This window comes from Xiphophorus maculatus, chromosome 16, assembly GCF_002775205.1.
Source record: "Xiphophorus maculatus strain JP 163 A chromosome 16, X_maculatus-5.0-male, whole genome shotgun sequence".
NCBI lineage: Eukaryota > Metazoa > Chordata > Actinopteri > Cyprinodontiformes > Poeciliidae > Xiphophorus > Xiphophorus maculatus.
This window is the reverse complement of record NC_036458.1, coordinates 14,711,616-14,738,800: the sequence shown is the minus strand read 5'-3', so window position 1 is coordinate 14,738,800 and position 27,185 is coordinate 14,711,616. Positions and strand designations below refer to the sequence as shown.

Genomic DNA, 27,185 nt, shown 5'->3' with positions numbered 1-27,185 from the left:
AAGCTCTGACCTCTTTCAACACAACACATATAGCAATTAATCTTTAAATCACAATATACTGTAAAGAGTTCATCTTTCCCTTTGTGAATCTCAAAATTATGGGCTGAATTGTAAAATTTGACTCAACTGAAGGTTTCTATAAGTAGTGACATCGAACAGAAGCAGATTAGACGTGCAGCTCTGCAGAGCGCTGCTGTCTCAGGACTGATCTGAAGACGCTTGAGGGTAGGGAGGTGAATCTGCTAAGAGGATGAAGAATGGGTTATTAATACCACAGATAAATAACCATCAGTATTTTGATATTATAGGAACAATGTGTAATTTGTGTGACATGTGTGTGTGTTAAAGGGAGATATGATATGAGAGGAGAATATATTTAGGCTTGTGTTTTTTAAAACCATATATCTAAGCTCACAGACACAAATGCCTTAATGAATTAATCCTCAGTTCTGTGAACGCCTCCCTCCTGGAGATAAATAGAAGGATAAAGTCACACTTTTCAATTAGGTCAACCTCATAGTTTCTCATAGAGAAATGCAGTGATATCTTTCTTATTTTTTATATGTTACCTTAATACCAGATTATACAAGACTGTTCTGAGCAAAACAGAGCCCCATGTCTATCTTTGACAATATTTATAAGTCACAATTCTTTATAAAGCACCAAAGGATGTTTTTTTTTTTGCAGAATCAGGTTGTGATATCTTTGTGCAGACAGAGGACTATGAATGTTCACAACTTCTGCATATTTTTCTTTCATGGTGTCAGACTTCCTTTAAATCTCTCAAAGTGGTTTTGAAGCCTGTCTGCTTTTTCACTTTGTTTCTGTCCAGTCATGTTTTAGTTTAACACCAGATAATATTCAAATGAATTTTTTACCGGGTTTTTTTTAAAGCTTTTTAACACGGACTCTTCTACAATTTAAACATAAAAAGCTTCCTGACTCAGGGAAGCCAGGGTTGTTTCTACACTCACAGTCTGTCATTTTAAAAATATTTTGTTTCTCTTTCTTTACTTACTTGAATTAATCAAAATACCAAAATAGCAGCTTGACCAAAGTAAGGAAGCTTGCTTCAACAAGGTGATTTCTTTAAAAAGAAGGCTTAGTTGAAAGCCTGATAAAAAAAGAAACAGCATGATCGACAGAAAAATACTGATGTATTGCTTTTTTTTTTTTTTTTTATTGTACATAACGTCGGATTTCAAAAGGGTGCATAGCACCGTCCACCGCGCTGGAGTGTGTTGCACAGAACATAACAGATAAAAACAAACAAAACAAAAACAACCAATGTAAATAATAATAAAAAAGCATCTTAACCAAACATTATGTTACTGTTCTCTGTGATCCACATAGCCTCATTGTGGGCTAAAGATTTATTGTGTTTTTCACAAGCAAAAAAAAAAACAAAACAAAACAAACTTTATGTTCAATAATTCACATTATCTGGTGCTATATGTAGTTCCTTCCTGCTGGGCATAATAAGTCTATAAAGCTGCATAAAGCAGCTGAATATATATTTACTGAGTCTTCTCTGTCTCAGTCACTGCAGCCTCCATCCATTTAGAAACCCCGAGACGCTGAGAGGGCTGCGAGTTAATTGCCATTTTATGTTGCAGTACAACGAAGCCTGCATGCCAAACAGAGGCGACGCCTTGATCTGCTGCCACATTTTTGATGGTGACAGTTAAACAAAATGTCACATGCGAGACGTGAGTTTCCCCAGCGAGTTGCGAAATGTCTGGAAAGCACCGAGCTGCCCTGAAACCTGATATCGGCTGAGAAAGTTGTGGTTTGGGTGCAGCTCTGCCTGCAGACAGAAAGCGTACCTGATGAGGGAGTTTTCTGCTTCTTCCCTGTCTCACTGTGCCACCGATCAAACACTGACTTCACAGGGGGGGCTGATGGACGCACGCTGAGCCCACCTGCTCTCCTCGACACACACACACGCACACCCCACCCACACACACACACAACAGCAGACGTGTCTGAGTGACTGGGGGTGAATGAGAATGCCAGGCTTCAGTTTGCCTCTGCAATCAAGGAAGAGGAGAGAAATAACCCAACTCTGGAAAAAGAGAAAGAAAGGAAAGTGTGTCAATTTTTCTGTGTGTCCAGGGACAAGAGAGAAAAGACTCAATTCGCTATGGCACAGAGTAGGAAAGGAGACAAGGATTGCAGCCTTGAAAGTCCTATTCTTCTCTTCAGGTTGGATGGGTTCTTTTCACCATTCCTATCTCGTAGCTGCAGCCCCGCAGGCTCATCCATCTCCATTTCCGGCTCCCTGTCATTGTGTCTCCAGAAGCAGCTCTGTCTCAAATCAATCTAATTACCAACTGCAGAGTAAAATCTGCAGCCATCTACCTGTCCACGGTTCAACCCTCCAGACTTAAACACTGCTCTTACAGCATCTCCATAATTTATTCTAATAATTAGTACAAGTAATAGGAGCAGAATAGCAAATTAAATTTCTGGAAAATGTATCTCTCATTCTTGCAGATTAAAACCATAATGAAAGGCATCTGATCCATAAGTTAGCACAACCGTACTAAAACATCATCATTTTTCAGAGAATTTGAGTTCATCATAAAAGCAGCCAATAGGCCCTTGGTAACTCTGGAGGAGCAGCAGAGATCCACTGCTCAGGTGAAGAGAACTTGTTTAGAGGGCAACAATTGTTAAAGAAATCCTGTGTGTGGGAATTCAACGAGGGGATTCAGCAAACCCCCTCTGCTGGAAGGAGATGCTCTGGTCAGATGAGATCATGGCAGTATAATGCTGTGGGATTGCTTTTTTTTCTCCACATCCCCTCCCCTTATTTTGGATTTGTTTACATTTTCAGAGCCCTTGTAATCAATGTGGAAGTTTGTTTTCTCTTTCCTTTTACTGTGGATTTTTTTCTAGTTTAAAACATAATTTTAATATGAAAAAGTATTAAAAAAATAGGTTTTACTAAATTTACACAGTAAATAAATTTTTTTTCAGATCCTCTGTGGAAAGATATACGAGAACTCGTGTGACTTAAATTGAAAATAGAAAATCATGTTGCTCCTATCTCCAGGATCAGAATCACAGGATCAGAATAAGATGTGCGGACCAAACTCTCTTCCAACTCACCGGCGATTACAAAGGAATGAAACCCCATTTCTACCTACTTTGTAAAATACAAAAGTGTGGCCAAGCAAGCGGAGAAAATTAGTCTGTTTTCCTCTCTGACAACGGTGGGCTAATTAAAAATCTGCCATTTCATATTCAGGACTAATTAGCTAAACGAGATGGCAGCTCAAACGTGGCCCTCTCTTAATTAAGCTGGAGAATTCGACATACACCTTGGTGCCGAGCTGAGCCGGTGTCTATGGCAACATCTGGGTAACGTGAAAGCTGCCCTGGCACTTTTCCAGTCACTGACCCCTGTTTTAGTGAAGGCAGAAGGCGGAGGTCATTTGCTTCTTCCCTGTGTACCAAATGCACTAAAATACCCCCAGTTCATATTGTATGAAGTCTTATTTAATGCCTGGCCAATTAACAAAGTGTTATTGGACATTAATTTGGTTAAAACAACAGCTGTTGTGTTGAAGTGTTGGACGTCTTTTGAATCATAATTATTAGACTAGACTTAAAATATCAGAATAAAAAATGTATTACGTCTTTATTGGAGCAAAGAAATAAGAGTTTTGTTTCCTGTGTCTGTGTGTGTGTGTGTGTGCGTTTTCTGAAGACTTCTGGCAGTTTTGTTTTGAAAAAGAAGTAAGCTTAAATAAAGACCTGAATAATTTGTCTCTGTAATAACTTAAACTAGGAATGAGGGTCAGAAAGCACTAACGCAGCTCTCATCTGCTTGAAAAGTTTAGTCTCTCTGTTTAAAGTCCAGTGTTCAAACCCATCGGCAGTAAAGCCAAATAATCAAGTTGAAAGTGCTTACATGTCAAAAATGTTATTTAAATGACAAACTCAAAAGCATGCAACATTTTAATAAATTAATCAAAGTAATATAATGTAGTAATGTAGAAAATGGTTCTCAAACGTTTTCCTTATTAAACATCAGGTATACAATTTTCTAATTATTATTATTATTATTATTTTTATGCTTACTGTTTTCTAATTACTTGGTCTAAAAAAATAAAGTATTTTTGGCAATAGAACGGAAAGCGTGTCTCTATTTCTTTGGAAAAACCTTGGTGCATTTATTCAACTTTGATGAATAGAAGCATTCAATTCTGCTTCTGAGCTTAAGTTGTCATTAAATAATTGATTATTGATTTGTCTTCACCAGCATAAACCACCTCTGCTGGTGGTTTTTAACAGCATTCGTGAGGCATCACAAAAATTTATGCAAATGGCCCCCGGGCAGCTTTCTTGCTTGGTGTGACCTTGCTTGGTTGGACCATGAATAAAAAACTTGTTGAATTGAATTTTTTATTACTTGACTTGTAGTTATGCTTCACACATACAGCAGGATTAGCAACACGATACTAAAGAAAGAAGATAAAGTCATTAGGGATAAGAAGACAAAAGATGGTTTGTAAAACTTTTCTCTGCTTACTGCTGACTCCAATAATCCCCGTCAGAAAATCCTCTTTTATTCCTTACAAGGTTCCCGAATCTCGGTCAAATCCACAAAGGATATTAAAGAACTGAAGATTCTTCTCTGCCTTCATGGAGAATTGTATCCTTCAAATCTTCCAGAGTCTGATTTACTTTCAAGTGGTTCTGTTGGACACGAGCACGAAAACAATGTTGGGAAATTGATCAACCTTTGTATATAAAAAAAATTGGAGAATAAAATAAGTACTACTTAAAGTTATAGTGTGGAACTTTTTATGTTAAAAAATATGATTTTAACACTTTTGTTTGGAGACAGAACTTGTGAAAAAGTGAAGCTCCTCCACCTCTATCTGCAGAAATGTGCTGCGCCAGGTGAGAAACAACCAAGCAGAACTAGGAGGAGGGTTTTAGCGCTGCCAATCAACCTCCTGCACTCGCTACTCAAGATTGCCGGTTTGTTGCAGCTGTGCTAATGGTGGAGAAACAACTTACTGTTACTGGAAACCTGTTTATCTGTCGTCACTACCCCGTACTTTCACAGCAGGCGCAGTTGTGATGAACTAGACGTGGCCTAGCCGAGAGAGAGAGCAAGGGAGAGGGTGTGTGCAGCTCGTACACAAGAGTGATTGAGAGCACGGAGATTCTCCTCTGGCTGTTTCTGACCAAGTGTTGTATGTCTCATATCTACCACGTATAGTGACAGGTTTAACAATTTGCCTTGAACATCTTGCATCTTAAAAAATGTGTTTACTTTTTAGAAAGGGATTGAAGAAAGAGATCAGTAGGAATGAACATGAAATGCCTCTGCAAAAAGAACATAACAGTGATGTCAGATTGTCTCTTCGATAGATACGTTTGAGCATCAGTGATTACATAAAAAGCAACTTACCTACATTTCGAATCTTTTTGTATTCTGATAGAGCGCTCAGTGTGTGATTTCAGTGTCTCCCCATTCTGTTGCATTGCTTTTGAATTAAATGTTTTGGGAAATGCAAATAGCAGTGTGTAATTCCAAGACAGCAGTCAAGTTTTCTGCTCACAGCACAAAAATGTTATCCTTCTTCTTATTGTTCCTTGTGACAAATGCATTAGAAAAGTCCTGATTTTACAGAGTGTCTCTTTGAGAAAAAGAAAGCTCTAAAATAAATGCATTGTATGAGTTTTTGAATACATCAATACTCCCTGTACACCAAATGCTCTTAAACTCCATTAATATTACTAAAGAAATGGAGGATTTTATATGTGGGTGTTGGAAAAAAAAAGGCTACATCAAGAAACATGCTTTTAGCTGTTAGAGCAGGATGTAGGTTTCCATCAGATGCATAAAGGACACATAAAACCATTTTGATTCATTGTTAATATCGCTACATCAGGTGTGCTGGTCTTGAAAGCATAATGCGGCTTCACCTTTTGTCCCTTTTGAATCCTAAAAAATCCCACCTGATGAATGGAACCTTCCGGCGGCGCTCTGTAGTGAAAAGAACCGGCACCAGAGAGCCGCATAGATTCAAACTTCTAAATCCACACATTTCCTTAATGAGGACATATTATTTGTTGCCTTTTCTCTGTTGTATTTTCTTTTGCAGGTTTGAGAAAGCTTTTTCTTTTTGTTTTTTTAGAAGAATAAAGAAAACAAGGGTGTGTCTTTTAGCTGTCCTATGAGAGATGGAAAGGAGCAGAGATGTAACCAGGGTTTAAAGACTAGGGAAGCTTACCCATCTCCCCAAAATCTAGTTTGTTATTATTTGTAGAACCTTTAACAAAAGCTACAATATATCCACCAATACTTTAAGCAACGACTTGTATAAAACTAGGTGGAAAATGCATGAAATTTAGCAAGATTCTAATTTTCATCCATTTTCTCAATGACATGACATTAATGTCATGTCATAAGTTAAAAAAAAGTTCCTACTACAACGATTAGGTAGAGCATGAACCCAGATGTTAGCACATCCATTAAACGAAGGAAGATATTTCAAGCAGCTGGCAACACTGAAACAAGGGGAGAAAACAAAGAAAACAAATCTACTAATAATGAATTTCTCAGATTAATACACATCCACACACTCCCATACACTCCCTCTCACACGCAGCCTCCAGCCTTAACAGATAAATCTGATCTAATGCGAGAGTATGCTCCATAACATCATTAGTGTGTGAATCTAGACTGTCTGGTGTTGCTGTGCAGACAGTGTGTTGGTTCTGCATGTGTTTGTGTTGAAGTGTAACAGCTGTCAAATATTGCAGCCAGCTGAGCTTCACTGGTTCCATCAGTGTGGAGATTAGCTCTAAAGTACACGGATGCACTTCTTTTTGATAAAGAAAATGGTTTCAAAACCTTTTTTTTTTTTTTTTTTTTTTAAAAATCTCTTTCTTTAAAAATGTTTATCTAGCAAGAAGTAAAACCTAATCGTAGTTTTGATTACACTTAAAGATTTGAACATCCTGACCAGGTAATACAACTCATTCAAATCAATTTAAAAATACTTTATTTATGCCAAAAGTAAATTAAATGTCGTAGCTCATATCTTCCATTTGTTTTGTCCATTGCGTGTTTCCTTTTATGAATTTACACAATCACCTCTAGAGCCAAGTTTTATCACCTTTTCAGCTTTTTAAGTCCCTGGTTTTGATTTTGCTACTCAAACAAGAGACAGCAGAGGAGATTAAACTCTACAAAACAGTCTAAGAGATCTGCAGATATTTTACAGCAAACATTGAAGGATCTGAACTTCTACATGCCATCTGCCTGATCCCTATTATTATATATAACCTCACTGATGTATCTCCAGTCCAGTCTGTTGCCCAGGTGAACAATGAAATGTTTATCACTGCAAGTCAAAGTAGGAGAAGATTGTTCTATAAGTGACTGAGGCAAAATTGTGAAACAATTTTGAAACCCTTATGTTTCCCCTTCCGATCGCGGGATTTCTGCAAGATGTTTGCAATATTTTCATTTGAATTTTTTTTCTGCCTCATTATCTGAATGGATGCACATTATTACCTTCACCGCCTGCAGAGCGATTTAAATATGACTCTTCTGGTGTCTGGGTTCTATTTTAAAAAGGAAATTCTTCACTTCAGACAGAACAAAGACACACACACAAAAAAAAATCAACAGAAAAAAACCCAACTTGAAAATCAAATCCATGTCATCCTGTAGATAGGTCCTGAACATGTCAGTGCTGAGACAGATGATGAAGATTAGTTTAGCTGCACTGGGTGAATACACACGCGGAGACATTTCTCCTCTAATAATGAGCTGATTCTTCCTCTGCTTCACACAACGGGCTTGAAGGAGACAGCTTTATTGGCTCATTTCTGACTGACTGACAGCTTCAGGAGAGTTTGTGCACAAAGAGAAGACAGTTTTCACACTATATTAAACCGCGCACAATATCAAACCCTTCAGGAGAGACAAGTTAATAAAGACAGGGAAAAAACCCCCAGAGGACAGACGTGCACTTGACAACAGAGACACGTACTTTCGCAGTTCATATCAAGTCACCTCTGATGTGATTCAGGTCAGAGAGGTGAAAGTGGCTTAGTTCAAGGACAACGCCAGCTTACAGATTCAGTCAGGTATGCTGGTATCTGAGGGGTTGTAGTATACGCCTATTGACTTGGTGGTTATGAGCGACAGTCAACTGGGGAGAAAAAAAACGCCAATCTGGCTCTGAGGGCAGATCTGTAACTTGAGTGACATACTGCCAAGCTGAAACTCGATATTAGATTTCCATGGCAGCTCAGACTGTAGGTTACCATGAGGATAAAGGTCAGGTATAGTGATACCAGGTGGAAGTTACCTTTTACAGTTTTACACTGATTTTTTTCCCCTCTATCCATTTTCCTCCTGTAGACACAGTTTTCAGACAATTTTTCTGGCAAGGGTTTTATCACTTGTAGTGTTCTTGTGTTATTTTTAGAATGTGATCTACTTTTTCCTCACCATTAGCAACTTGAGGGATGGTTTCAGGGTAATTAATGAATTTTCATCACTGTACTTTGCATCTGCACATCCATCCTTTCCATCGCCACTGAAACCAATGTGCATTCACCACAAAAAATAAGTGATGATTTCCTTAAGGCATTTATCTTTTTTTTTTTTTTTTTGCTTACTGCTCTGAATGGCATCATGTTTAGCCTCATTCTTAATCACGTTGCTACCTTCAGATTGCCTTTTTCACTTCTGTTCGTCGTATCTTCAATTTGGATATTGAGAGCCTGAAATCAAACCCCAATCTGCGCTTTAAGGATATTTTCTCCATCTTAATTTGATCTCTGTGTGTGGATTTAGCTGTGCATTCAGATGATGTGCCTTTCTCAAACATTCATGAGCAGATGAGCTTATTAAACACAAGCTAGGTTTGCATTTTCAGCAGCGATTTTGTGTGTCCTGCATTTTGGGGAATATGAACCTTAATCACTGACTGATCAATTAGAAAACATATGAGCCACCAGGTTGTGATGGCAACACTCTATGGTTTGGATGGTTTTACTGAGGTGAAAAGCCTCGGATGTTTAGTGACAGGGAGGTGTTTAAAAATGAAAGATCCCCAAGATGGATGCCACTTGCTGCTGTTTTTGTGTTTCTAGCTAAGCTAACTGCTAATATAAGAAGCTGAAACCAGTTCAAAAGGTCAACCTTGTGACCACTTGCATGTAAAAACCCAGATATTTAGAAATATAAGACACACAACTATTTTTTCTCACTGACATTAAAACAGACTTTTTTTTTTGCTAAGAGGAAGTTAGTATTTCCACAATTATTGCTAGTTGGTAAAAGTCGGAGTAATGAGAAAACATTGTTGATGCTTCCATATTATAGTATTTACAGAGATTTTGACCCATTCCTCCTGACAGAATTGGTGTAACCGTTTTAGATTTGTGAGCTGCCTTGCTTTCAAACACCTTTTTAGCTCTACCCACAATCCATCTCTCTGTGATGATAACCTGTCTCATATCTTGAGCTGTTGCTTCAATATTTCATCACAGCGTTCTTTGCTTATGATGCCATCTCCTTAGTGAAGAGCACCAGGCCCTCCTGTTGAGTCATGACAGAAAGATACGAGCGTTTCCAATTTGGTTCCATCTCTGCTTAATAAATAACACTTAAGATCTGATTTAAATAATTTTAGAAACAGATAAGGACATGGAAATAATTTTATTTTCACTCGTACTGTATGTGAGGATTCATGATTGCATCTGTACTGGCTTGTATGACGGTTCTGAAGATAAATTAAAGTGTTACGATGAGATTTTCAATATAAAATTGGTGGATAACAAAAGCTGTATCCTTGATTGTAATAATGAAAGCGCTTCTACTGCCTTTAATCTAACACTTCAAATAAAATACATATTCTCCCGCTTAAGATACTCATCTGTACTGTCTTATATTCAACATGACATTTTTCATTTGCAGCTAGCAAGTCTGCATAAGGAAGCTTTTGCAAATATCATCCTGCTTTGTCATTCAGTCATAGCAGCAGCCTGGAGGCTGTAATTTAATTGGTCATTTTATACGGCTCTTTTGCTACCAGGGATATGCTTGTGTATACACTCCAGATAGCAACAGAGCCAATCTAATTGAATGTAGATAAGAAAAAAAAATTGAAGTTTGGTTAAAGAACAAACTTAATAATTGAGCAGAATCTTTATGCGAAACAAGGTTTAAGTGTGAATTTAATAATTTCTGAAAGTTTCACACGTCTCTGTACGCAAAAAGAAATCCCACCAGTCCCCACTTCCCACAGCCGTTCTTCCTTCAGATCTCTTCCCCCGCCCGGCTCCTTTCATGCTCCTCACGTCTCAAACTCACCGCCGTTCATCACCTCTGCTCGCCGTCTTCTGACAGGAAGAGATGATTTTTCACCACTGATCCTCCATCAGCATCCCTCTATTAGGAGATGCTTCCGGCTCAACACGTCTCTCAGAGAGTGATTTGCAGTGCTGTTGTTCAATATCTGTGCATTACTGAATATTTGTCATTATGACAGAGTCAGCTTTGCAATTCTGAAACCAAAAAGTTAAAAGAGATTTGATGGAAACCAAGAATGTGTATTTGTTTCATTTCATGGTTCACCGACAGCCGTGTTCGCTTTAAATGATCACCTAATGGCAATATTTTCCCCACAATGGATGGCATTTTCTGCTTTCCAGCAGTGAGCAACAGAATCCCTGTCATGAATCTGAGCGTACTGCATGACACACCCAACAATTAGTGATTTCCCAGATTACAGATGTTTGAAAGTGTCCAGTCCCTTGAACCCTTCATCCAACAGGGAGAGCTTTGTCTTTCCCAACCATGTTGGCGCTCTTTTATGGGAATTTTTCAATCCAATCTACTCGACATCTATCCAAAGAATCCCATTTCAACCCTCCCTTTTCAGACAGCTAATTGAATCTGCAACTGACTTTTAATTAACAGCGGGTCTGATCTCCATAAAGTCGAATGATTTGCATACGGGTCTTCAGCCTCTTCCCCAATGCATGTCTGAGAGGCTGGCGAAGAGCCAAGAGCAAGACAGGAAGCTGACTTCGGAGAGAGAGAGAGAGAGGAGGGGTGGCAGGGTGGGACGAGGGGCTTCGGCTGGAGAAGGAGAGAGTGTGCCAACAAAGGAGAGGAGAAGCAGCAGACTAGGGAGGGATGAGACAAATGAGGGCAACACCACCTTATGCCCGTGCAGCAGAGGAGAGCAGCAGATATGCAAATACATGCAAAACATCGATAGAGCTTCTCAGAGAAACGGATAACTCCGGTGATTTTCCAATCAGGCTGGCTAATTATATAAAAAAAAAAGGAAAAACATGACGCGATGCTATATCGTTCTCATCATACAAATAGATGTTAATTGGTAGCACATCGTCTCTATGCAGATAAGATGGGCAGACGCATTAACAAGATATGGCAATGGGGTGCAATGCATTATGATGCACTCAAGCTAATACTGATGAAAAGAAAGGCAATTAAACCTTTAATTTTCTTTTTAACATGAACAAAAATCATTCTGCTTCCTGCGTAAATACTTTGTTTAGAACCTCCCTTCACTGTGAAAACGGCTGCTGGTCTTTTGGGTTTTGCTTCTTGCATATCTAGGAGATGAAGGTTTTGCTTATTGCTGCTGGTCGCTCAGACTGGATGAGGAGCATCAGATGTTGCACTTTATCACACATTCTCAACTGGTTTAAGGTTGAGACTTTGACTGGGCCATCTCAACACACAAATTGTTCTACCTCAGGCTGTATGCTAAAGGTTTGCTGTCCTCGTCACATGTTTCCTGCAGGTTTTTCTACAGGATCGCCTTGGACCTTTAGTCCTTACAGGTGTAAAGTAGAACTGAAGTCAACTTCAGTTAGTTTCTGTGCGCAAACTTGGCGAATAAAGCCGATTCTGAGGAACACCCTCCCCACAGGATGATGCTGCCATGTGTCACTGCAAGGATGTTTTATTCTGGGTAAGGTGCTGTGTGCCATAGAGGCAAAAAGTTCTCATCTGAGCTGAGCAACTTCTTCCACATGTTTACTCTGACCCCTACAGGGCTAATGATGAACTACAAGTGGGACATCTTCCACAAGGGCATGGCTAATAGTTGTGTTCAGAGATTCATCCAAATGAAACCTTAGTTCTGAGCTTTTGGCTGCTTGTCAGATTACTGTTCTCCGTCAGTTTAGGCCGCGTCTTAATAGACTGGCACCATGTGTTAGCTTACATCTCCGGCCAGCTTTCTCCCCGGCCTGTCTGCAGTGTTCCTTGGTCTTTGTGAAGATGTCTTCTAGTAGAAAACAGCACAGCAGCTGTCTTCTAATGTTCTCTAACAAACCTCTAAGGTTTTCACAAAACTGGTTGATTCCATTCAATAATTAAGGTGACTTCTATGTTTCATTTAACGGTAGCAGAAAACATTTCCAGATTTTATTCAGAAAAAAACCCCCAACATGTATCCTTTTTTTTCTCTATGTTTTATTTTGATATAAAACCAAAATAAAACACACAGTAGTTTGTGGTTATGTGGCAACATTTCAAGGCGTCGTATATCCAGCCTTACACAACTCCACACGTGCGCAGCCTGTATTAAGCAAACTGTTTGTGTCTGTCTTGGAGATGCCAAATTCATTAGTACCCATAAAGCATGCACCTCATTAATGAATGTCATTAAAGCAGGCGGCGAAGCGCTGGGTGGCTGCCAACGAGACGACTGCTAGGTGGCACGCAGGAGAGGCGGCGAGCCCCAGTTGGTGCAGAGCTGAGCTGCAGCTGCTTCTCTTGCATTTTTTTCCCCCCCAGGAGGACAGAAGCAGGCAGGAAAAGAAACATGAGGAATGAGGAGATTTCAAATTATGAGATGGCGGAGGGTTAAAGCTTGCGAAAGAGTGGCGGTTAAGGGCGTCATGGCTGTGTGTGGCGCTGGATGGAAACCATGGAGGATGGGCGAGAGCGGGTGCCATTTCGAGGAGCAATGATCCAAGTCGCCATTTTGAAAATCGCACAAACATTTAAAGCAATTACTTTAGGTTGAATGGTAAAATGTCATAAGGTTTGTTTTGAAGCTAAAAAAGTTTTTTTTTTCCCCAAGGGAGAACTAGTAAAAACTTACTTTGCTGACTATTTAGATTCTTTGGACTGAACATACTAAAGTGTGGCCGTCTACTTTGGAGCTTACAACTCCTTTACTACACACCTCACCAACAGAGGAACTCATGCCCCAAGTAATTAGTGTTAATCAGCTATGCACTGACCATGTAGAGAGACATATTGATCCCACAAGGTAATCGAGGAATGGCTTAATGACAACTTAAGAGCTCGAGTGAGTAAATTACACCTGCGAATAAATGCTGTGGGGATCCAGTGTAGCAGAAAATGATCTAAAGCCTGGTCTTTTAATCTGAATATAGTCCCCTGCATCCCCTTGCTATGAGGTGAATTAATGAGAAAAAACAACAGCTTAAACAGGACTCTTATTGTGAAATAGTGGAAGTGATAGAATAAATATTTAAAACTTCAATCTTTATTTCTTTAAAATAAGATAAAAGAAACTTTGTTATCAATAATACAAGTACAAAAATGTATCGGAACACAGAGGAATATACAAAGACAGAGCAAAACAGCGACAGAAGGACATTAGATATGCATGGAAGAGAAATATTGTTGGTACATTGTGGTCAACAGAGCAAAAAGTGGTCTGGTCGATGGAAGATAAATGACACGCGAGGACTAAAAGATGTCTAAATGTAATTTCAGGTGGAACCAAAAACCTGCTTCTCTTTCCAGTTTCAGCTGACGAGCTCACAAATCATCCTCCAATAAATAAGGCACTGAGGAGGATCCCCCCAAAAAAGCAGGAAAAGCTCGAACGTCTGAGCCCGTTTGTGTTGATATTTTTGAATAACTGGAAGACGAGTCTTGAAAAATGTTCACATTTTATAACGTGCATAAATACTTTTTCCATCTTAAATCATACTTTATGATATTTCTACTAAATAACGATGTTTAAAAAAATGTTGACATTTATATTTAACAGGATATGAACAAAGAATCGAAGTAAAACACAGGTTGTGATGCGCAAAAAGAAAAACCTTCAGGCACATCGTGTTGTTTGGTGACTTTTAGCTGAGTTTACTGTTTTGGCATGTCAAACATTTTGGGAAAGAACTAGCTCATCTTCTTCCAACATGCTCTGATCATGTATTGATATTAAAACATGATCTTCATCAGTTTTTATGCATATTATTGTAGTGTGTTCATCGAGACAAAACACTGTGCTTCTATTGTGGCACAAATTCCTACCATGGAAACAAAAACGCCAAACTTGTTTAACTGATTAAAGCAAATCAGACAAATCTGATCAGTTTGGTAGACAAAAAAAACAAAACATTTTGGCACCCAAAATATAGACTGTAAAATTTCTAAGACATGAGGGATATAAAACCAAAGCTGCAGCACAACTTGAAGGCAGAACCCTTTCTTCTCTGTTTTGTCATCGGTAAAGATAAGTTTGAAAAAATAAAAATAAGGCAATAAACTGATAAAGAGTCCTTTAAGCGGAAGATGATAAAGTCCCTCTGACAGGATTTAGAGTTTTTACCCCACCTGTGAGATCAAGGCTGGGTGGAGGGAGGCTTGGAGTGGAGGGAAGATCAGAGTCTTGCATCTCGTGTGTTAGTCTGCAGTGGAGGGCAGGTGGCGTCTACATCTCGTGGGCAGTCAGGTGATGTTCAGGGACGCCGTTGGCATGAGCCACTGCAGTGTTGTTCTCATTGAGGCGCCTCACGCGGTACATTTCATAGTGGATGCTGCTGGTGATGTCCTTAATATTCTGCATGTGGGTCCTGAACAAAAAGACACATGAGAGCACGATAAGAGAAGATACCAGCCATTTAATCAGATTTTATTTTTGTTGTTTCTACAGATACATGGTTGTCAGACCCTATGCTTTTATAAAATGACTAAATATATTTTCAAACATGAAAATTTTGTTATTTTGTTATGCAGGCATTGAACTAAATTAGCAACAACAACAAAAAAGACTTGGCAAAAACTTCAACCTGGTTGCTGGAAAACATTTAGACAAAGTCATGTTTTATCTAATGACTACATATTTTTAAATTGTATTTTCATCTTATTATAGTGTCCATTTTTGGGAGTCTAGTCAAGAAGTATGGTAGGACTTGTTGCCTTAGAAAGTTGGTGGCAGATTTGCTCCACAAAAAGTTGATGAGAACTCTAAACCTCCATCTGATGAAAGCCACACAAGATCTGAATAACATGAAAACAACATGCAAAAATAAAAACAAAATCAAACGATAAAACACCATAAACTCGATTAATGTACTTGGGGAAGTGGCATATGACAGTATTATATTTTAACAAATTAGGATATGTTGACAATCTGCTGGTCATATGTTACAACATGTGTTGGCCTTTTTTGTCAATATTTGCTACATTTTCTCCTTTGAGGAAATTATTATCGTAAACCTACTGTAAAAACAAGTTAATCATGAAATATTTGTTTCATTTTGGATTTGTTTCATCCTAGCCTGAGTAGATGGCTAGGATGGAAGAAGTGCTTTAGAGCTACCCAGTCTGTCACTGAAAACACTTCAATTTTTAAAATGTTCTCGACTTTAAAAGATTGAGAAGTTTTCTAAGGGTGGTTTCTAAAAGATGGCCACAAGTACACAGCAGATTTAAGAGCTGATCCAACTGCACCACATTAGTGCCAGCTGCGACTAGCCACAAACATCCCAGTCTGGTTAATGTGGTTATTGTCAAATTAGCACCCTTACCAAAATTCACTTAAAAGATATCATAATTTCTAACTTTTCATATTTATTATCAACTTAAAATATTTCACTCATACCATAGTGACAAACCTCTCTCAAATGATAAAAAGTGGATTAACTTTAAAAATAGAAAATCTGTCATTTATTTAAAGTGGCAGGAATTAACAGAAATAAAAACAGATCCACCATATTTACTAAAAACCCTGCTAATCAGAATGAGAGCCATCTTTGATTAGAAAAAAATGAACTGTTACAGTTTTTGTCAAAGTATCACAGAACTCCCCTAAAATCCCACCTCAAAGCCAAGTTCTCCCTAGTTTTATGTGCATGTTAAAATTAATGTGACATAAAAAGGTTGAGGATGCCAAAATCCACTCACCTGATGAGAAGGTCTCGTAAGTAGGCAAACTCACAGTGGGCGATGTTCTCAACTGCATGGGAGAGAGGAAACATGTCTTCAGTATTTCAAATAAATGAAGAAATCTCACAAAAACAATGTCTCAATGCAGAAGGTGTTTAAGTCGGGTTATAAGAATAGCCCACTAGGGGGAGGTGCAGATCTTGGTGCATTTTTTTTTTCAAGACACAAGTAGTTAATGCATGAATGTAGCTACAGTCTGCTCTGATCTGCTGCACAGATCTCTGCAGCTATGTAAATAAGAGGAGATAAGTATCGCTGCAGAGAAACTACAGCAGACAAGTGTCTGCGTGTCTGCAGAGTATGCTGCAGGAAATGAAGCTTCTTTAATGAGAGATTTGATAAAGAATCACAGCGTTCGATCTGTAGTGGCTAACATAATTTAAAACAGAGGGAATGATTCGAGACGAAACATTGTTAACACTATCTGCATGACTAAAGTTGTTTTTGAGATTTTAGTTAAAAAAAAAGTAACATCCTTTAAAGAAATGTGGCTTTTTAAAGTCAAAGTCTAATAAAAAGCTTGAAGTAGCACAACAGTAAACTGGAAATTCTTTTACAGCATCAACTGTAATAACTGCATCTCCATTTTTTCCTATTAATTAATCAAAAATATTTCCATCTAAGCTATAAAAGTACTGCTTTGATGATGGATCATAGATTATATGAGTAGGAGAAATTTACCTTCAATAGTGCCCCACTTGGTCTTCCTCCCCAGCAACCTTCTGCCGTTCACTTGGTACTCCTGATCGCTGCCCACGACCGCAAATGGGATCATCTCCTGCCCCAACAATCAGAGAGTCACAGTGAATTACAAAGACTCTCCTAAAGCCTTGAAAAAATATTCACACCTCTTGAACTTTATCAGACTGTGCTACATTGCAACCACAAATAAATTTTAAATAATAGTAATAGGTCAACACAAATCAGTGGAAGACTAAAATGCAGTTTTTTTTAATTAGTACTATTTTAAGATGCTTTCTTATGTTTCTGCTGTTTCAGGATAATTCTTAATAATTATGTAGTTATTCCTAATAATTTTGTGATTGATACAATTTTATTGTTTTCTGAGCAGAGTGACTGTCCAAAGGTCATGGTAGAAAATGTTTTGAATTTTGCAAAAATCCACCTATCGATACTTACAATAAAGTGTGACCTAAAACCACTTTTACTAACGACGAATGCCTGCATCAGGTGCTGGAAGGCTTTACTCAAGAGAGACATTAAAATAAGTAGTACAGTAGCCAGCCATACAATTTCTTACAGTCGGTCTCAAAATCCTGTTAATCAAAGCTCTTACAATCTTCATCATCATAATCATTACTGTCAAGCTCTTCAGAAACTGTAATCAGAACAGCAGCAGCTGTATTTAATTGTAGCAATAAAATTCTTATCTACCATGATTAAAGAACAGTGTAAAATATGCAACTGTCAGAGGTCACTACAGTACTCACTTTTAAATAGATACAACTCTGCAGCGCGCGAGTGTGTTGTCTGACATGCTTCAAAAACGTCCTGCCTCAGACACTCCCACAGCTCCCAGTTTGGCAGGCGTAGTTTAAAAGTTTTAGTGAAAACTGAATGTGACCACAGTTTACAGCTAAATTAAAAGTGAACTTGTTAAAGCTTTCTTTCCATAATGGTTTTCTTCTTGCCACTCTTCCACAAACACCAGATTTGAAGAACACAAGCATCAGTATAGCTGTGGATCTTTGCAGTTCCTCCAGAGAAACCATTTGTGACAATCATCAAGCGTGGCATATAACCATAACTCCTCCATGATTTTATCCCTGCTGTTTACTTTGGTCTGCATTTGTTCAATAATTTTCTCTAACAAACTTCTGGACTGATACTGAGATTAAATTACATACGCGGCAACTAATTATGTGACTTCTGAAGGCATCTTGTTGTCCCTGAAGTTTGCTTTATATTTGTACAAAAACTTGAAAAATACGTATGATTTTCCTTCCAATTTACATTTTTGTATTACTTTGTACTGGTCTGAAACATAAAATCCTGGTGAAGTATATTTTTGTTTTAATGCTGCTAAAGTGAGAGGGTTCAAGGGTTGTACATACTTTATTATATTATTAGCTTTAGGTGAAAAGCCATATGCTCTTACCCTGATCTTTTCATTAATCATTCTGTCCTCTGTGTCCTCGTCAAATTCCTTCTGAGGGTACACATCAATCCCATTGGCTCGCAGCTCTTCCCTGATCTGATGAGAGCAAAACATACACACAAAATAAACTTCAACCTGCTAGTTTTAATTTATTCCTACATAGATATGCAACACATGCACTTAAATCGGATCAGATTAGTAGTAAATTATATCACACTTATCAATTATCATCTGTAATTGACAAAAAATAACATTAGATGTTTATACGTAGAACATAATCATGGCTGATCATTCCAAAAAAAATAAAATAAAATGAAATAAAAAAAACTCAGACTAAACTTTTAATTTTCTCCTGAAGCTGAAAAAAAAGATTACCTTCTTTTTGAAGAAGTCTCTCTCTTCCAGCGTGAGAGTATCTGCCTTGGCAATGACCGGGACGATGTTGACCACCTTGCTGAGACGCCTCATGAACTCCACGTCGAGAGGTCGCAGACTGAGGGGGAGAAAATAACAGAGCAAAATTAGGAGAGAGAACAATGAATCATTTGAAAATTGCAATACTAGATTTGAGCAGCAGAGGGCAGATTTTCCCAACTATTTTCCCAGATCAAGTCATTACACGTCCATCAGATCTACTGGAGGCTTCAGGTCATTAAATAGCCAGAATCTCACAGTTTGTGGAAGCTTCTACATATTTTTAGATTGTGTCCAGCTAGTGTGCACTGAAGCAAAAGCACACACACAAAAATGACAGAAATGTAAAAAGTGATTTCTTGCACCCAGAAACACTCTGCTCTGCCTGTGTTAGTCTTTTTGAGACGAGCTTTGAGCAGCTGCTGCTCACACTAAGTGACATCTGAATTGGATCAACATGAAACACTGGCGGCTCGACTCGGGGGAACCATTTCACACCCGTCCCCTGACCCAGTAAAGACAGGCCAAAACACAAAAATAACAGAGCTGAGGTGCGGCGCTTGAACAGAGTCTCCATGGAGGACTCAGCAGTTACAAAATGTTTCCCCAAGATACTCGGCTTCAGTTTCAGAGAATGAAAGAAATGTGTGCTGAATGGCTAGATGGGCACATGAGAATATGCGAAACCTCCTGCTAATTCCTTCTGTGAGTAAAACCCAGTCCCCTGAGCTCCAGGAACTGCAGATTGAGCCAAGTGAGTAGATTAGCCTGTTCAATAAGAGCCAGATGTTTGCATTTGTAAGAAATCCAGGGAGAAACTTGGTAAATTGGCAAGAGCAGCCTGTGTTTGCAGTGCAGTGGAATGGTGTTCTGGGATATGTTGGTTCTGAAGTAAAATGACAGGACTGTGTGAGTGTTGAAGTTGCAGAGTAACAAAGCACAGCCTCACATTTTCCACCTGAGAATAAACAAAAGGTCTGGATGAACACATGCAGAACCAGCAACAGTTTGCCGCAAAGGCAGTCCAGATTAAAAACGGTTTATACTTTCTGTGGAGATGCATGCAGGAAAACATGCTTTTTCAAAAAGATTTTTTTTATTCATGTCAATTTGCTTTCAGACATTTTTTTATGATTATTCTAGTTTGATAATTAATGTATTTGTACAGAAGCAATGATTTGTCATCCAAAAAACAATTTAACTTGCATTTATTCTTCAACATAATAGCATTTTTGTATGCCTCAAAAACATGTGTACATGTGTGTAATATGCTGCCTTTAGGGAAACAAAAACAACATGAACATACCTCTGTGTTTATATATTTACAGTTTTAAAAAACCCTGAGAATCAAATATGATGAAGTTAAGATGGAAGTAAACAAAAGCGGACCACACAGTTCAGCTGCGAGTTTATATAAACCTGGTTTGTGTTTTGTATAAATTGAGACTTTTTCAGTGCTTTTTCCAGTCTAAATCTGATTCATTTAGATTACGACATAATTCATTGTTATTGCGTGATAAATTATCAAATTCATATGCCCCAAGCCAAACATTGACAAAATGGTTGTAATAATGTTACTAATAATACCACACCACAAAATATTATGTTTTAGGTCTGTAAAAGTCACTTCAAGTATGGGTTAAAAATATCAGTTAATGTTATTGATTTATTTGACAAATAGCAGCAGTATTAAATACATGTACTAATTTTATTTGAATTACCAGTGACCAGTCGGAGGGATGAAGTATATGCAGCAGTGGATTCTGGAGTCTGGAATCCTTTTCTTCCTATTGATGTTGATTTCCTCCTGCAGGTATGCTTCATACTGGTCGTTAATAAACTTCATGATGGGCTGCCAGCTACGTTGATGGCAAAAAGGGTGAATCCATTAAGGGAAACATTTTTAAATAGAGTATAACAGTATTTTGTAAGATAAAATTGAAATTAAGCTGTACCAATTCTCATTGTTAATCTGGTCTCCAAATCCTGGTGTGTCAATGACGGTGAGCTTCATTCTCACTCCTTTCTCCTCGATGTCTGCACAAAGAGAAGCAATGTCAATAAGTGCCAACAGCACAAGATGATTCTGATCATAGAGGCTTGCTTCCTTTTCAGGATTTAGCAGCTGTGGGGGATTATGTGTCATAAAACAGCAGGAAAAGATGTAGTAAACTGAAAACAAAGAAAGGCCATATACCATGACTGATGGACTTAATTTCAATAGTTTTTGGGATCTTCTCCTGGCCGGTGCCCAGTACAGACTTCCTGCTGACTTTAGATTTGAACAAGGTGTTCATCAGAGTCGACTTCCCAAGGCCACTCTGCCCTGTAAAATGAGAACAATGCTGTTATAAATCTGCACATAATTAAAATATAACTAATTTAAAACTCATATTACATGTAAGTTTCAGATCTAATGGGTCTAAGTGTAAACAGTGTCTACCTCCATCTATGTTATCAAAACTAACACTGCAATTTACTTTCCCCATGTTGCTACATGAATCAAAAAGGTACTACATTTGAGCAGAATAATCAGGAAGAGGGGGAAGTGACCATTTGAGAAGTAATCCTTCACAGTTTGAATTTAGGTTAAGTCAACAAGAACCACCCTGATTTATGGAGATTACTTCTAAAACACACTCACCTAGGCAGGCAGACAGCAGGACATAATTCAAGCAATAGTTTAAAAATCTCAACAGCTGGAACCTATAGAGGAAGGCACATTCATGCCAAAAATGTTCACACTGAAACTATGAAGTGGAACTACATCGAACACAGGGAAAGACTGTTTCCACCTGCTGATGTTTCATCTGTTTTGAGAACTGAAGGCTTACAAAAATATTCACACCTCTTGCACTTCTTCATAACCACTAACATCAAGTTGTTTTTGTAAGTTTGAGTGCATAACTGAAGTGGAAAAAAAATAATGCAATAGTATTACCTTGAATTCAAAAGGTCTGAGTCAGTGTTTTCAAAAAGAACCACATTTAATTTCCATATTCTTTTGGGGAACGTCGCTACACTCCAGTTTATACATCTAGATACAGATTTGATCTCATTCTTTTTTGCAGAGAAGCTCAAACTCAGTCAGACAGAAAGCATCTTTGACCTGAAGTTTTCAAATCTCCACACACATTCTTAATTGGATTTAGGTCTTGACTTTGACTGGGCCATTCTGGCATATAAATCTCCATTGCATCTCTTAATGCATGTTTAGTGTCGCTGCCGGACATCATAACAGGATTTCTTTCAGGAGTTACCCGTATTTACAATCTACCCATCAACTCTGACCAGCTTCTCCATCTGTACTGAAGTATCCCCACAGCATCATCCTGCCACCACTGTGTTTTCAGAGTGATGTATTAGTTTTCCACCTTACTGTTCTCTGAAGACAACCATGTTCAATATGGCTCTTCTCTGACTAGACCACATTCTTCAAGAGGATTAAGCTTTTAAAAGCCTCAGAGGTACATTCAAAGGGTCAAAAATATACAAGTACTTAGTTGTATTTATTTTGATTATGTTATTTTCTTTAATGGATAAAGAAATGAGTAAGTAAACATAGTAAAAAAAAAAGGAAATACATCTGTTCTGATTGGGTTACTTTAAAAATTTCCTGGTTTTGTAATTCTGTAAGCACAACCTGAAATGCTCTGATGAGTAAAAGAAGGTATTTTATCTCCAATTTATAGTAGCAAAATAAAGCATCTAAACAAGGGTTCTTTCATTTTACTCGAGACTGCTTCTCTTTCTTTCTCTTTCACATGCCAGACAGAAAAGGTGTCACGGCATCATCCTCAGGAGACGCCCTTTGGAAGTGGAGAGAGTGTTTTATGATGGTCTGGTTACAGCTGAGGTGTGTGTAATTAAAGATGTGTGATCACAGGACTCAAAGGCAGTGTGTTGGGCCTCCAACAGAGAGGGATGCTTGTTAAAATCAGTTTGACGCCTCTGCTTTCAGTCAAGGCTGATTAAAGAGACAAAAGTCAAGTCAGCGCAGGAGGAAACAAAAACGCGAGGATTTTTATGAGAAATGTGTATTTGGATGTGAAGACAAGAGGCTGAAACAGAAGTATAAACAGAAAAAAAGACATTTAAATTTAATATTACACATGTTTTGGGTTTAACATTATGTAGGAGGTTGCAAGATGTAAGGTGAGTACAGACTAGATGTTTTTTAGTGTGGAAAAATCACAACCTACCTACAACCATGATGTTGAGCTCGAAGCCCTGCTTCATGGCTTTTCTCCTCATCTGCTCCAGAATGGCATCAATCCCCACATAGCTGAAGTCCACCATGGCTCCACCAGCCTTCTCCCCATATAGATTACCCACTGCTGGGGGTACCATAGCCTCAGGCACCACCGCCTCAGACATGGCACTGCTGCTGTTGCTGGGGAACACCTCTGGTCCTGCGTCGACACAGAAAGAGGGAGAGACAAGGTTATACAGTTACTGTTGATGTAAAAGCACAGAGGAACTAAGCATTTGATGGGAAGGAAAGGGGGTCAAATAAATGTCATCAGCAATGCAGGGAATGTGCAAAAGCGGTACTGGAAGCAAGATAAGGAAGTGGAGAGGAGATCTGCACAGCTGAGTTTCTTTAACAAAACGTCCTCACAGCAAGAATGGAAAGAGCTTAAAGCATTTAAGGCGATAATGAACAACTTTACAATAAAATGAAGTCTAAGCCAAACAATTACGCTTGGCTTTGAAGGTTTAAAGCTTTACTAACATCCGGATATGAAACACATATAATGTTTAGAGCACATTAGTCATTTAAGTTGTATCTTCAATCTAGAAAAGCACCAGCTGCTTGGCAAATGATCGGAAGTGGCTAATTAAGTTCAGAATTGCATCATAGAGAAACAGTCGGTCCATTCACATAAACAGCAGAATACAAAAATACAACCAGACACAGAAACTGCTATCAGTGCAGGTAGTGAAGGGGTATGGTTTTAACAAAAGAGAAAGCACACAAACTTGTTTGAGTGCTGAGACAACGCTAGATATTTTATTAAATATTTTCCTGTTTTTGTAAAAAAAAATAAATAAATAAAAATAACAGGGTTCTATAACATGCGTTGGTGATGCTTCTGTGCTCCACCAGCATATGGTGACAATGTTATCACTGCCTACATCAAAATGTAGCTAATTGGTAAAGATTCTCCCCAAAACAACTTGACCTCTTATTTTCTGCGACTCGGTTATCAAGTTTGAGCTCACATATGAAGTTTATTGGAAATGAAGCCAGAGCAAAGCAAATCATAAGTGGAAAACCAATAAAAATACTTCAGTGTTGTGGTTGCTAGCACAAAAAGTTAGAAAGGGCATGTGCAAAGTGGGTCAATAAGTAACCATTTTTAACAATCTCCAGACATTGACTCCACATTTACACACCACAAACAGTTTTTAAAAGTCGACTGTGCTTGCTTCCCCTGTCTAAAACATACATGTTAGCTTAACTGGTGTGTGAGCTCTTCAAATTGCCTCTAGAGGTGAGGATGAGGGCAATGTTGTTTGTCTAATGTGTTTCAGTCTTGCTCTGATGGATTGGTGACCTGTCCAGGGTGTGCCTTGTCTCGCTCATAGGCGCTGGAGACGGGCACCAATCTTTTCTTTCTTAGCCTTTAAGGGTGTGGACAGGTACTAGAGCAGGGTTAATAGTTGACTACTCTATGAAAATCATAAAAAAAACATTGAGTCTCCCCAAGATGGTTTCCTGAACATGAGAAAAGACACTAATTCTTTGGGAAATTTATTTATTTTAGGGGTTCAATCTAAATTACATCAATAGGTGTGAAATAACTTACTGAAGTGAAGAACACTAACACTTTAGGTATCTTAAATGTCTGCAAAGTGATTCCACCTAAGACTCTTCATATTTAATGAGACTTTCAATAGAAGCAAAAGTGATGATCTGAGAGATTTTGCCATTCCCACACCAACCCTGTTAAAACACAGTGAATTTTAAACAGATGTAGCCTTCATCCCAGCAGGCTGACTTTACTCAAGGAGAACCTATTAGAAAATATTTTATCTAGTTTTAGAGTACTTCAGATTTGGCAGGAAGTCACTGCAACAGCCCGTTTTAATCATTAGATTTCCTCGTGTGGATTAATAAGTTATATATTCAACGTTAAGCCCGTTTTCCAAAGCCTGAGCATGCAGAACATGAATGCGCCTTTAACAATGTAACCTGTCAGTATGGATTTAAACTGCCGGGTTTATATCTACGCTTTTTAGGTGCTGCAACCCTTTATAAGGCCTCCAGTATCCTCAGTATCTGTCCTGTTAATGTGAGACTGAAAAAGAAGCTGAAATACGATCTACTCCCAGCTGGCCTCCCTCGCACAGACACATCTACAGAGTGCATGCTTGGCTTTGTGCATCGAAACCCCGTCCTTGCCTCAAACATTTCTTGTTTGATCATATGGGTGATGGGTAGGCATGTACATGGACATTCACGAAACAGAGTCCAGCAAACAATTCTGCTGCTGTGACATGAAAAAATCCAGACATTTCACTCAAATCACTTAAACTGCCATGGACCACTCCTGGTGGAAACACGTCAAATTGGCCTTAAAGTGATTAATGAAAGAAAAAAAAAAAGAAAACGGCAAAGAATAACACAGAAGTGGAAACTCTAAACTTCAGTCTCACTTTTATTGTAACTCATTGTGTGTATCCATGTGTCATAAAGACCCACCTATGGAAGCAGCTCTCCTGACCTCCTTTACCACTTCCCCTTCCTGTTCCAGGCAGCCAGTCAGCAACTTGCTGCATCTCAATGCCCTCTACCTTCCCTGTGCACCACCCATCTACACAGAACTCCATTTTTCTTCTGTCCTTTTCCTCCCTTCAGTCAATTTCTTTACTTCTTTAGCCATGCATACACCAGTATGGGATGTGCGTGAAAAAAATTTGAATAAAAAATTGTATATTTACTATCTGCCTGTTCAGCCGGAAATATTTTATTTATCAGTTGTTCAGCCAGCTGTTTGGAAGTGCACAGCAACATATAAGGAAGGGGTTGCTATATTCTATGTAGTGGGTCCTTACAGTCTGACATTTTCCTAGGGATGTCATTAAATGTTTAAAATGTACTTTTCAAAAACGTTCTACCTTCTCACTGAAAAAAATCCGTTATTAACACCCATACTTTGTTAGTTTTCTGTTTGACTTTTGTTTATTGGAACTCAAAACGTATGGATAAAACACACAAAACCTATTAAAATCGGAAATGTTCACAGAAGTCTTAGCTAAATTGTTGATTTAGTCTCAAAGTGAATGTTTTATAGATGTTTGAAAAGCACAGAATGGATGTCTAATTTTAGCTAAAATAATTCAGAATTGATGAGCATCTTGCCAAAGAGGAGAGCAAACCTGGGACCTTTAGAGACATTTTTCCATCATACTGAGCTGATTAGGTAAAAAATGGAATCTTTGCTAAACAATTTCATCTCTTCATGATGCTTTCATGACTATTTCTGTTCCCTCAGTTTATATGTAGGCTATCTTACTGACAGGCTTAGAAAAACTAAGCCTTTGTCCATTATTTTATTTGATAGCACAAACATACATCTGTAATTCAACTTGTTGCAGCCAGTGTTTTAATGCAGTATAAGCTTGTGTCATTCTTGTGACTGGTATGAACTAAATTTGGTTTGAAGTTAGACACGTTTAGGTCTAAATGAACAAAGAAGTCTTGAGAAACCTTCCTGTATTTAGCTAAACACACTTTTGTTGGGTGATGAAACATTAGACATAATGAATCACTGATCTAGTATGAATAATACTGCTACAGTGACAAAATAAGCAAACGAATCTTTTTGGGTGAGTAGAAAACCCTCTTATGTCAAGAAAAGGGACAACGAATAAAGGCGGCAGAAGGAGTAGAGGGAGTCGACTAAACGGGTTTTGCAGATTGAAGCAGTAAAGCTTCCCAAAGCTTTGTTCCTTGTCCTCAATGACTCTGAACTACTTAGTTTTCCAAGCACTGTAAACAACTCTGCAAGCATGCAACACTGAAGAGGACCACCAAATCCAGGATCGTGGGAAACTTAACAGAAATAAATCACTTTCCTTACAGGTAGTAAACTCCTGTCTGTTTTAGTAAACATTCAACCCCAGAATGGAGAGATGTTGATACAAGAATGTCTAGCTGTCGGTTAAATACACTTTTTCAGAGCTGTTCATTTAAAGGTTGTTCGAACTATGACAGTGAAGGACCTGTAACCGAAGTTACAACTGGATATAGTGTCTACACTATTTATCAAACGGATGTATTCAGGATCTATAGATGTACTGCAGATCATAGATGGTTCTTAGCCAATATAAAGAGTTGTCTGGAGACAAGAAGTCGGACCGGGGATCTATAAATGAGAAACATTTGACCTGGAGTTTTAA

At 38.4% G+C, this 27,185-nt stretch overlaps 1 protein-coding gene across 5 annotated transcripts in view; it reads right to left on the bottom strand.

Annotated features, from left to right (window-relative positions):
- Positions 1-13,525: 13,525 nt before the first annotated feature.
- The window catches only part of LOC102219068 (septin-9-like), a 98,870-nt gene continuing 85,210 nt past the window's right edge, over positions 13,526-27,185 (bottom strand). For 3 of the 5 annotated variants that reach the window (XM_023348698.1, XM_023348696.1, XM_023348697.1), the window contains exons 3-11: positions 22,979-23,188; positions 20,974-21,102; positions 20,732-20,813; positions 20,498-20,635; positions 18,738-18,855; positions 18,363-18,458; positions 16,925-17,021; positions 16,202-16,253; positions 13,528-14,868 (exon numbers count right to left, since the gene is read on the bottom strand). In XM_023348698.1, the coding sequence (XP_023204466.1) occupies positions 14,727-14,868; positions 16,202-16,253; positions 16,925-17,021; positions 18,363-18,458; positions 18,738-18,855; positions 20,498-20,635; positions 20,732-20,813; positions 20,974-21,102; positions 22,979-23,188 (1,064 nt within the window). In that variant the 3' untranslated portion in view covers positions 13,528-14,726. Of the gene's footprint in view, positions 14,869-16,201; positions 16,254-16,924; positions 17,022-18,362; positions 18,459-18,737; positions 18,856-20,497; positions 20,636-20,731; positions 20,814-20,973; positions 21,103-22,978; positions 23,189-27,185 lie in introns of all 5 variants that reach the window. The other 2 variants (XM_023348695.1, XM_023348699.1) reach the window with 2 other exon arrangements.